Source organism: Dendropsophus ebraccatus, chromosome 3 (genome assembly GCF_027789765.1).
Source record: "Dendropsophus ebraccatus isolate aDenEbr1 chromosome 3, aDenEbr1.pat, whole genome shotgun sequence".
NCBI classification, from domain to species: Eukaryota; Metazoa; Chordata; class Amphibia; order Anura; family Hylidae; genus Dendropsophus; species Dendropsophus ebraccatus.
In genome coordinates this window covers 38,184,778-38,197,849 of record NC_091456.1, presented here as the reverse complement: position 1 = coordinate 38,197,849, position 13,072 = coordinate 38,184,778, and the positions used below count along the sequence as shown (strand labels likewise).

Sequence of the window (13,072 nt, the reverse complement as noted above, 5' to 3'; positions counted from 1 at the left end):
TTCGTCCCGTGGAATAGAGTGAAACGATCAGCCGACATCGTTCATGTCGGCTGATCGTTGCAGTCGCTTGTTTTTCAACATGTTGAAAAACAAGCGACTGATATAGCAGCGATCTGCTGCCGTCGCTCCGTTGAATAGGAGCATCAGCAGCAGGCGCTGCTGTATCCTATGGGCTGCCCGGACGATCAGCGATCCCCCGGGCAGCCCCCCCAGCAGCTCCCCGCCGCCCCTCCCGCACTCACCCGCTCGCTGACGGCGCGTTGAATAGCGGCGGCAGCGAGCGGGGAACGAGGAGCAAATGAGCGCTAATAGCGCTCGTTTGCTCCTCCAAACGACTCGTGTAATAGGGGCATTAATCCTATTGAGCGTCTTTGGAAGAAGCTGAAACATTCCGTCTGGAAAAGGCACCTAACACACACCAGACAACTGGAGACGTTTGCTCTTGCAGAGTGAGTCAAAATACCTGTGGAGAGATGCAGAAGTCTCATTGACTGTTACAGGAATTGTAATTGCAGTGATTGCCTCAAAAGGTTGTGCAACTAAATATTATGTTAAGGGTGCCATCTTCTCTGTCCAGGCCGATTTCATGAGTTTCATTCAGTTTTATTTTTGGATAAATTCTATTGACGCATGGTTGAAAAGCAATACCTGTCTTTCATTTGTTTATTTTCATAATATTTTAATTTATTATTACTTTTAGTAAGATTCAACTTATTTCTGTGCCCATTGTGGGTTTTTCTTTTAATAAACGAGGGGTACCAGCAGTTTAGTTGATGATCTCATATACACGGACTATTTGCGTTTAGTTACACAGACTATATGCAGGTTGGGTTAGTGAAGGGAGACTGTTTTGTTTCTCTAGTGACTCCATTAATACACCTTAAGCTCTAGAAATTATTCATGTCAACGCCCAATTGGCTGTCTTGGGAAGATTAATTATAGACTTTTTTACATAGGCGAGTATACTATAAATATTTTGTTTTCATTTGCCAAAAAAAGGCCTATGTACAGTCACATTGTGCATGAGGCCAGTACAAAGCAGCTACCCAGTGGTATTACTACATGTACAGAACTGCAGGGTGTGCTGAGAGTTGTCATTGTGGAGATTAACTGCTTTATAATGTGTGTTAGAACAGCTTTCTCCTAACATGTTTTTCAACTTCTACAGAAGCCAAATGAATCATCTGCCTCATAGCAGCAAGCTACATGCATCAACAATGTTTTATTTTATATTTATATTGATTTTGACACATTGTTTTACGGGATCCTGATCCACTCCACCCTTCCTAGTCACGTCACAGCAGAGCACAACCCCATTATTCATGAGAAGGGGTGGGCCGTCCGGGGCGGATTGGTACACTGAGTGCAGAAGTTCCTCAACCATTGCACTAAACCCTAAACCGCCTTATTTACATATGAAATAAACTACAAATTTCCTGAAAACTGCGCTGAGAAACTTACCTTCATCCTCTGTGCCCTGAGCACTATGTGATATATCAGCAATTTAGATGCTTGCAACCTGCTGTCATTTTCCCTTTAAGGCATTTCTATATAGTGTCACATCCGCAGCCGCGGCACATACCTCTTGCCGCGCCGCTGCTGCCCCATCTCCTGCTCTGTGCCGGGGCTCCTCCTCCTCCAGTTCCCTGTAAGCCCGACGGGCGCGTCCCTGTCTCCTAGGGAGCGCGCGCGCCAGCTCTGCTATAACTTAAAGGGTCACTGTGCCTTTAATTGACTGCTGCTCTGCTCTGAGACTCTTCTATAATTTGCAGCCCTGCCCCACCACAGGTGTTGGAACCTCTGCATGCTTCCTAGTATGTTTTATCCCAGCCACCTGTTGCTCCTGCATGTTGTTCCTGTCCGTTGTTCCTGCCCGTTGTTCCTGCCACTTGCGGTCCCTGCTTGTGACTGTGCCCGTGTGTGCCGCTGCCTGCCTGTTGCCCCACTGTTCCTGCTACACCTTGTCCCCCCGTCACTGGCAAGCCAATCCAGGGGTAGCGACCTGGGGGTCGCCTGCCGCAGCAAGTCCATCCCGCCTTGCGGTGGGCTCTGGTGAAGACCAGCAGCCCCTTAGACTCCGCTCCCTGGTGCGGTTTACGCCATCGCAGGTGACGGTCCAGTGAATCCATTACATATAGATCGCAAAATTTTTAGCTAATCCAGCTTAAATCTTTTTCTTTCAAATCAACTGTCCAGAGCAGACGCAAATCCTCATAGGAAACCTCTCCTGCTTTGGACAGTTCCTGTCTCGGACAGAGGTGGCAGCAGAGAGCACTGTGTCAGACTGAAAGCACCACTTACTGGGGGACATACAGCAGCTGATAAGTACTGAAAGACTGGAGATTTTTAAACAAAGGTAAAATAGAAATCTATATAACTTTCTGAAACCAGTTGATTTGAAAGAAAAAAAAATGGCTGGGTTACTCCTTTAAATATAAAGGATGATTCACACAGAATGTTAAAATGGTAAGTTGCACTAAGAAGCTTCTGTATGAGAGTTCACAAAATACATCAAATGGAACAGTATATAATGGTCACCATTAAACAAATAAGGCCCCGACTGGATATAAAATGAACAATCGTTGCCCTCCCTGCACATACAAACACTGATTGTGTACCTAAGAAACATGACACATTACACTTATTATACTTAAGCAGGTCAGTAATCTAATACAAGAAATCTTGGCTAATGCTCAATGAAAATATTGAGCCTTTGGTGAAAAGGAAGCTGACTAACCATACAAAGCTAATAATAACAGTTCTTCTTCCAGCCAGGTTGTCCTTGATAGATCAATAGGCTAAATGACTGTGCTTAGCTGAGAATATAGTTACACTATGCGTGTTTACTTTCTCGGATTACTCATGAGCCTCCTTAAAGCGACTCTGTACCCACAATCTGTCCCCCCCAAACCACTTGTACCTTCGGATAGCTGCTTTTAATCCAAGATCTGTCCTGGGGTCCGTTCGGCAGGTGATGCAGTTATTGTCCTAAAAAACAACTTTTAAACTTGCAGCCCCATGCCCAACGGCCGTGGCTTAGAATCAGGGCCGTTTCTAGGGGCAGGCGGGCCGGGCGACCGCACGGGGCGCCGACAGCTTGGGGGCGCTGGTGGCACCCCCAGGACTTCACTTATCGGCACGCACCGTCGGCCGTCAGTCCGCCCGCCCCATCACCTGGCCTGACCTCCCCTCCCCTCCCCATCAGCTGCCCCGAATGCCCGACCGCCCGCCGGACCGAAGCTCCGCCCCTCTCGGACCGAGCTCGGCTCGGCCGAGCCGGGCGCTCATCACCTGGCCGGCGACTGCTGCTCCCTCACACATCTTCTTCCTCAAGTAGGCGCAGTGACGTCATATTACTGCGCCTGGAGGAAGAGGATGTGTGCGGGGGCGGCAGCGGCCTGCCTGCTCCTCGCAGGCTGGAGGAGGAGAGGAGACAGGGACCCGGTCTATGTATTAAGGTGAGTATAAGGTTGGTTTTTTTTTTGTGTGTGTGTGGTAATTGGGGTGGTGGGGGCGGGGGGGGGTTAGAGCACAGGGGGAGATTATTACTATTATTACTATGGGGCAGACCACGGGGGGGGGTATTAATATGAGGACAGCATGGGGGGGATTTTTACTATGGGGAGCAGAGCAGGGAGGGGATTATTACTGGGGGGGGGGCAGACACAGGGGGGATTATTACCGGGGGGGGGCAGGCACAGGGGGGATTATTACTGTGTGTAGAGCGCACAGCGGGGATTATTACTGGGGGGAGAGCACAGGGGGGATTATTACTCTGAATAGCTCCCCTGATGTGTAACCCTTTGTTCTCTGCTCTCTGCTGCTGACTAATCTCGCTCCTCCCTCCTCCCCCCTTCCCTCTCTATAGCTCAGACAGGATCCGACTGATAAAAAAGAGTCAAGATTTCCTAATTCTGAGCAGTGGATGACAGAAAGGAGAGGAGGGAGGGGGGACCTGGGGAAAAGTCGTTTTAAATGCAGATAATGGCATATTTGCCTAATAAACCCAATTAGAAAGTTTCTTAAAATCACCTGGACTATTGATTTCTGCAAAAAAAAATTTTTTAATGAGTGATATTTTAAGACTGGCAAACTGGTACACCAGCCTTGATAAATGTCCTCCATATTGCCCATTGTTAGGGAGAAAGGAAGACAGACCAGGTTGGCTTTCTTGGCTTTCTCATTCTATGAGGACTTGTCATGGCCAGGCCCCGTTATCATACAGGATTAATAATAAAATGTAATTTTTTTGTGCATAAACCACTAGACAACATTTACCTTAGTACAATTAAAAAGTAACCTATTGTTAAGCTAGGGGCAGGTTGGTACAGCATTTATTTGCAGTTCCTAAAGACATTTTGCTGCTGGGCATGTGTGTATTGGAGATTAAGCACAAGCATAGTAACTATTGTTCATTCAACCAATTAGCATGACCTGTAGAATCATTATAGCTATGGCAGCCACTGATAAATCATTAACACATTAGATTGTCCTGGGGTAGTTGCTGGGGAATTCTTTGAATGATAAACTGAGGTTGTTACTCGACAAGTTTTGCTCAATTCCCTCTTTCATCACTATCAATTATTGGGGGACTTCATCATATGGTAACTTCAATTTTTCAGAAATATTTTTTTAAAGTCATCTTCACATTTCTATATATCACATCCTTTATTAAAAAAAATACTCCTCAGCCCAGAAAATAACAGTATACCTGCAAGATGTCTATACTTCAGTGCTTAGTGTAACTCCATCCATGCAGTGCTGCTGCTGTTTGTACCCATGTGCCTGCCTCCTTTATCTAATCCCACCTCTTTAGTGCACAGCCTAGTGCTCAGTGCTTAGTGTGTGCTGCTGGGGTTTCTCTCATGTCTGCACACATAGCACCTTGCAAAACCAGTATATGAATAACCCCTTCTCCATCTACATTTTATCTGTAGCAGTGTACTATGTACATCATTAGACCAGCACAGTGCCAGCCTGTCCCTTACACTCACACCAGTACTGTGTTGTGGCATAGGAGTTGGTGATGAGCTGCACTGTGACACAGTGGACAGGCAACTAAGTGAGGAGTAACTGTGTGTACTACTGCCAAACAGCCAGCTTTAGTCCTGCCTTCCGAAATGGAGAGAGGTGAGACTAGCTGTGCACCATGAGAAATAGCTGTGTGCACCATGAAAGGGACTCTCGGGCTCAGAAACAGCAGTGAAAGGACTAAAATGACTTACATGAGGCGTCATACTATGCCCCCAAGTGGTACATTTCAGGTACAAAATAATCCCATAAACATATCAGATTCATGATATGGATTTCTGCCCAATAACTTTTCTCTAAATGAAGTCTGCCACATGTGAGCTCAGTGGTCTATGTAAACATCTGTTGTATCCATGAACAGACATTGGCATGTACATGGTTAATAATAGTGAATTCATGACTAGTTGTACATGGTTTCCACATTGCATATATTGTTCACACAGTCATGTCCATTAGCAGTCATCCATAACAGCTATATGCACCTTCCTTTGCAGATGACGTGTATACAGATCCAGAGCAAGCTTTGTCGATCACTATGGAAAGGTTTTGTCTTGGGGACTCTTCTCACTACTTTCTTGATCTTGCTGTATTCATATGCCGCTCCACCACTTAGCTTTACCAACACAGAGTGAGTAATCTCATTTCATTTCATTTCTTTTATTTACAGGTGAAAATAGCTCTGATTTACCTGACTGCGATTTATTTAAAGGAGGAGTCCGGCCTCCGTTTTGTCTTTTTTTTAAATGGCAGGGATACGGAGGAAAATAACAAAAGGTACTAACTCACCTGTCACCGCTTCGGAGTTGCCGATGTCATGACCTGGCTGAGGGACTGGCCACTCAGCCAGTCAGTGACTGCGATGGAAACCGCTTCAGTAACTGGCTGAGTAGCCTGTCCATCAGCCGGGATCGGCATTCTCCACCGAGTTGTGATGATGTCACAACTCGGCGGAGAATGGTTACCGGGGGGAGGGGGGGTTGCGGTCAGATGGTGTATCGGAGGCATGGATGGTGTATCCTTGCCAGGGTCGGACTTCTCCTTTAAGGACAAACTATACATGCTGTAATTCACTGTGATGTGAACTACTGCCATGTGTCACAGTTTGCTCTACGTTGCTTGTGATACTGAATTACAGTGCAGATATTTTCAATAAAATTCTCATGGATAAAACAGCGCCTATACCAAAGCAGTTTTTACATATCATCTTACAAATACCATGAATGTTAGGCATTTTCTTTTGCAACCAAAAACCACACATCGAATCCAATGTGAAAAAAATAATAAATTATACGCAGTACTGCAATCACAGATTTCTATAGAAACAGCACTAGAACATTTTGTAGAACTGCTTCCCTTAGTCCTTAAATTGTACCTGTCAAAAAACTAACTTTTGACATATCCTAGGGACACGTAAAGGTGAGAGAATCCAACAGCATCCAAAGTTGTACAAATTTTTTAAACATTTTTATTACATGCCCATGTATAAAACAGCAATGTTTCGACCCAAAGGGTGCATTTACGTTGTTCAATAGAACATTGTCCCAGAACCAGGTGGTCTCAGGTAAACTTAAGATGGGCCGCAATTAAAAAAATAAAATAAAAACAGTTCCTTTATGCTATCCTTCTATGAACACCACTCAGTTTGTAGAGACTTCTGTATGTCTTGCAAAACAAATATGTTGTGGAACAGCACCGGCCAGAATCAGTAGAATAGTAGCAGAGTGCACGCCTCACCAAACGGGATCCCAACCGTTCGGATTAAATCCAATAGCAAACGTGGAGACAGCATAAAATGTGTCTTTTATTCACATCCTACTCCCGCAACGTTTCGGCTGACACTCAGCCTTTTTCAAGTAATAGAAGCTGAAATCCAGGTCATTCCACAGGGTTTACTTACCTTTTCTTGTTTATAATTTAGTGGTTAATACAAGAAGAAACAAAGTTCTGTTTATTTACTGGTTATTATTATAAAGCTGCGTAACATTTTTTAAAGTGACTGTACCACCAGGCCCAGGCTTAAGCACTGGAGGCGGGCCGACCCACCCTTAGCTGGAAGAAACACCAGCCCCACCTTGACGTTACTCCATTAGAATCAATGGAACCCTATCATAGAGGGGCGGGGGTTTCCTCCCACTGGGGGTGGGTCGGCCCGCCTCCAGTGCTTCAGCCTGGGCCTGGTGGTACAGTCACTTTAAAGTATATGTAAAAAAAAAAAAAAAAATTGCTAGAAAAGGACATATTTCAAGACATATAATACGTGATAGGTTTGCCTAACACTAACTGTAAAACTTAGATGTCTGTTTCATTGATTTTCTTTTTCTCTCCAGAGACTCTTCATCTTTCCAGTGTCATCCATCTTCACTTCCTGCATCCCAATTACCTAAATACAATTCCACTAAAAATTTAGAACTGCACTGCTTCCCACGCCATAACCTAATGTTTCTTAAAACACACAAGACGGGGAGTAGCACAATCCTTAACATTTTGTTCCGCTATGGAGAGAAGCATCAACTTCGCTTTGCCTTCCCAAATGGTCGCAATGATTTCGACTACCCGCACTATTTCCAGCGTTGGCAAGTTAAGGGATACCATCCTGGCTTATGCTATAATATCATTTGCAACCACATGCGATACCGTCATTCAGAGGTGAACCTGCTGATACCCCCAGATACAGTGTTTCTTACAGTACTAAGAAATCCAGCTCTACTTTTTGAATCTTCATTTCAGTACTTTCTACATCTTATACCCTTAACTTGGAAGTTACCAGGCGATGAAAGTGAGCAGAAGATGGACTCCTTTTTGCATAACCCAATGAACTACTATGACTCCAGTGGGTTCAATGCGCAGTACCTGCATAACTTGATGACATTTGATCTGGGCTATGACAATGAAATGGATATAGAGGACCCCAGGGTGTCAAACATATTGAAGCAACTTGATAGCCGCTTTCATTTGGTCATGCTGTTGGAGTATTTTGATGAGTCTTTGCTGCTGTTGCGTGACTACTTGTGTTGGGACATGGACGACGTACTTTATTTCAAACTTAATGCTCGAAAAGACTCTAGAGGCTCACGTTTGAGCCCAGAGATATACCGACTAGCGCTGGAATGGAACGCACTAGACACACTGATCTACAAACATTTCAATGCAACATTCTGGAGAAAGGTAAAGCAATATGGAGTGGATAGGATGAAAAATGATGTCATAGAATTAAGGAGGAGAAACGAAGAACTTAAACAAGAATGTATTGCCGGAGGTGGCCCGGTAGATGCCAGCAAGATACAAGAATCCTGGTTACAACCATGGCAGCCTGTGGGAAGAACATTAATTCAAGGATATAACCTCAGAAAAAATATTTCATCCAAGCACAAACAGCTGTGTAGAGATATGCTGACTCCTGAAATACAGTACATGGGTCGGCTAGGGGCAGACCTGTGGGTCACACGACTGTGGGGTAACATTAGGGCACTACTGAACTTATAAAGACATGGTTGGGTAAAGAAAAAAAAAAATGCATGTGTGCTACAGTTGTGCTGTGACTTACTTACAGGATTTGAGATGACCATATATGATGGCCAACATGCAATTGAAGAATGCTACAATGGGAGCCAAAATTGTGGACACCTTTTGAAATTTTCATGTTTTACAACTTGCCATTTTAATAGAAATATTATGATTTTTTTATAACAAAAATACATTGAAAGTTATATAGATGTCTCTATGTAATGTATTACCGTGTATGTGCAGTTCTGCCACACTGGTATTTGATTGACATCCAGGAAGTGAAGAAAACAGCTCCTCCCCGAAGAGACAAAGACCATGTGACCTCCGTCTCGCAATCAGTTTGTTTGCTGCGCACAGACTGAGGATGCAGATGTGATGGGGGTGGGGAAGGAGTGGAGAGGGGTGGAGCATAGACAAGAGGGGCAGGGTTATGGGGATGGGAGAAACAGGATGTTTTGAGCGTGCACCACAAAGGCTACTGGGAAATGTAGTCTGAGGCTATGTACACACTACGTTAGCTACATAATAATACACAACAACGGCCGTGATTACTATTTAGCTTACATAGTGCTGTCTTCTATGGATTCCCGGCCGGAGTGTATAGACATGGTATAAACTCCGGGCCGGGATCCCTAGCGGCGCCGGTGAGAAACTGACATGTCAGTATTCTGCAGCTGTTATCCAGTGAATAGCGGCCGCAGAAAACCCTGTCAGTGCTCACAATAGTGTGCAGTGGGGAGTTCTGATGCGGGCGCGCAGCCAGGTCGCAGAACGGCCGGTGTCTTACCACGTCTGAACATAGCCTAATAGCAGTGCAGGGGAAGAGAGACAGAGCAGACAAGAAACTGCATCAGAGAAACAGGACTACTGCAGAGTGTCACCAGGGAACATCGGTAAGAACCTTAGATTGTTTGGAAGGTTTTGCTGAATTTAATCCAGAAAAAAGCATTCAAATGTTTGCAGTTCAATCAAAGCAATGCTAAACAAAGTTCAGCCATGATCATATAAAAAAAAGTCATTAAAAATAAATGTAGGGAGGGACAAAGATGTTCACAGAATCTTCTGATGGAGGAATAAAAAGACTGTGGGGGGAATTTATCAAGACTGGCATACCTGTAGGCCAATTTTACATAAGTCCCGCCCCCAATGTCCGGAGCAGACATTTTAGTTTTTTGCCATGAATTGTGATAACCTCCCCGCCTTGCTGGGCCCCCTCCTGCCTGCCCTTCAGGTGATCCGGGCATACCCCAAGGAAAAGGTGTAGATTTTTGTGCAAACTGTACACAACCTTGATAACTTCCCATCTGTTCCCCAGGACAGAAACATTAATCTGAGGCCATTAGAGGTGACTTAGATGCAACTGACTACAGAACGGAAACAATTAGAAAACTTATGTGTATCTACTTTAGCATTTAGTTGTAATAAATATGGTAGAGTTGGAGAAGAACTACATTCTGATGGTATCGGCTGCCTCCAATGTATTCAATAGAGTCTGCTCTCAGGCAGACTCTACGCACAGATCGCCGATAGTACTGATCAGTGCTATGCTAGGGCATAGCATTGTTCAGTATATGCAATCTGAGCATTGCATATACAAGTCCCCTAACTTATAAAATGTGCGGGGAAAAATTGAAACATTTTAAAACATATTTTTCAAAAACCCTAATAAAATAAAGCCCCGATAAACATTTAAATTACCTCCTTTCCCATTATACAAATAAAAATATAAAAAAATATATATATATTTTAAATCATAGCGTTCAAAATTGGCCGATCTATTAAAATATAATACTACCAATAAGAACTAGAGATCATGGCAGAAAAAATGACATCCCAACCAGCCCTGTAGGTGGGGAGGAACATTGCTTCAATTTGACCTGGACATCTGTGCATCAATGAGCTTTGGCATGAAGGGGTTAAATTTTTTATTTATTTTTTTTTTAAAAACATGAAAATTTCAAAAAGTGTCACTAATTTTGGCCACTGTCTGTAGTATCAAGGTGCTAAAGTCAAGCTTTGTGATCACGTCATGTTATAACCTTTCAAGTATTTTATGTTTTTTAGAATCAGTATTTTAAGGCAGGGAATGTTATCTGTGTAAAACAGAATGTGAACAGGGTATCCTTGTACCATTGAAACACTGGGAGAATCATTAACTGTGCACTCCTCTCAATTCATAATGCTCTGTTTTTTTTCATGGCTCTGACTGAGTCACGTCCGTGGGACAGCTGGGAGGGTTTTATGAATACAGTCTTTATAAAACTAGAAAAGCCATTAGAAACGGCGCTTACTCTGTAATGGGAGGGGTGGATAATGTATCTTTATGGTCATGTATGATGCCCCAGCAACAAGACTAATTGTCTATGCCTTAAACTAATGTTATTTTTGAACCATTACATTTTATTGCCAGGCAGCAGCTTAATATGACGACTTTATCCATTAGGGAAGCCTTGTCCATGTGTCCCAATAAAGTCTATAAACTGACCTCAATTTACAGTTGCATTCTGAGATTACTGTATTTTAGAACCTGTATATATATATATATATATATATATATATATATATATAGTTGCAAATGGCATAAATGTACAGTCGTATAGAGCAATCTGTTAGATTCTATATGTAATAATTTTTTTTGTGCACTTAAATTAAAAGTTAGTGTCTGAATGGTTGCAACTGCTATGGACTATGGTGTAAAGTGAAGATTCCACCTTTCATTCCTCACAGACTGGAAAATGAAAAGGAATCTGATTGGTTGCTAGGGGCAACCGAGCCAGTTTCACTTTACACCATGTTTAATAAATCTCCCCCTATGTGTGAACTATGTTCTTTTAATTTTTTTTTTAAATAAATAAACCTAAAGATTGTATTGTTAGAATGTTTCAATGGTGCAGTTATATAAGTTAAATAAAATATGTTACCAGGATGCTTTGTTTGTATAGTAATCAGACAGGGTTATCATGTACATGTAGTTGTATATATCAACCTTAAAGGGAACCTGTCACCGGGGACGCGGGCACAGAGCCAGCCCGTCCCCCGATGCAGCCCCTGGATACTTACCCTTTCCGGCGAACCCCGCTCCTGGAGCCGGTCCCAGGACGAAGATACGAGCGCCCGAAGCGCGTGCTGCTGAGTTGAGTCTGATGCCCTGGAGCTGTCATTCTCTATGGGCAACAGACCCATCTCAGCAGCACGCGCACACGGCTTCAGGCGCTGATATCTTCGTCTTGGGACCGGCTCGCTGGAAAGGGAAAGTACCAGGGGCTGCATTGGGGGGTCGGGCGGGCTCTGTGACCTTTAAATACATATACTGGAGCTTGAGGATTTCTCATTATGCAGTCATCCTTTCTATGAATCACCCAATGATAACACTACAGTATTCCTATCAGTGATAAGCATTCCATTAGTAGCAGTAATACCCAAGTGTACAACAGCTGATATAAATAATGCTAATACTATCAAAGTAAATTTTTTTAAAATAATATCATGATTAATTGAGATACTTTATTATTTATATGAGGCACTGGGCTTTGTCTCATTGGTGGAGAAACTGTGAGGCAACTCAACGTCCCATTTGTAGGAACTTTCTAGAAGGGGCCTGTGATAGGCTAGGGGAGTGGGATGTGGCTGGCAATCATTTTCTTACACCAATAAACATTATAAACATACCGTACAATATTCCCCAATGGACTTTTTATAGAAATACTCTCTAGTGGCATCTTGTGGCCAAAAGTGAATAGTACAGATCTGAAATAGAAAACGGGAGCATAGGAAAATATACTAATAATACTGTACCTAAAGCACACCTGTTCCTGTACACTACATATATCTCTCAAGCAATGCTTGTAAATTTAAAATGTTACATTTAAAATAATGCATCCCTATTTCTCTTCATGAGACAACCCCTTTAATCATTAGGATTATTATATAATTTTTTCTTTTTAGCATAATGAAACTATAAAAAAGAGCTGTGCTGCGGTGAGATACAGAGTTCCTGCACAGGCTTGTTGTGTGCTTTTAACCTGTCATTTATTTGATTGGTTTTTAATTACATTTTTAATTGTAATAAAGGGTTTGTGTACACTAGAGCAGCGCTTCCCAAGCATTTTCTATTGGAGCCTCACCCTACAGAACAAAGGGATGCCTGGGCCACACCAGAATGACCAGGAGGATGCTGGGGCCTCACCATCTGTGGTGGAAGTCCATGCAAAATAAAAAGTCTACCCTTGATTTGGCTCCTAAACTCTGTATAACACTAAAATAAGTACAAACTAAAGGCCCTATTCCACAGAATGATTATAATCGCACCGTGGAATTGACAGCAACGATCAACAGACATTGTTCATGTCGGCTGATCGTTGCAGTCCTTTTTTTTTTTTTCAACGTGTTGAAAAACAAACGACTGGTACAGCACTTGCTGCCGCCGCTCTGTGGGATGGGAGCGTTGGCAGCACATGCTTTATCCCATGGGCTGCCCGGACAATCTAGCAATCACCTGGGCAGACCCCCCCCCCCCCCCCCCCCCCCCGCAGCCACG

The 13,072-nt window shown here is 43.4% G+C and overlaps 1 protein-coding gene across 2 annotated transcripts in view; it reads left to right on the top strand.

Moving 5' to 3' along the window:
* GAL3ST1 (galactose-3-O-sulfotransferase 1) overlaps positions 1–11,413 on the top strand; it is a 73,065-nt gene extending 61,652 nt beyond the window's left edge. For both annotated transcript variants that reach the window (XM_069961479.1, XM_069961480.1), the window contains 2 exons: positions 5,526–5,659; positions 7,359–11,413. In XM_069961479.1, the coding sequence (XP_069817580.1) occupies positions 5,526–5,659; positions 7,359–8,514 (1,290 nt within the window). In that variant the 3' untranslated portion in view covers positions 8,515–11,413. The remainder of the gene's footprint in view (positions 1–5,525; positions 5,660–7,358) is intronic.
* Positions 11,414–13,072: the final 1,659 nt, after the last annotated feature.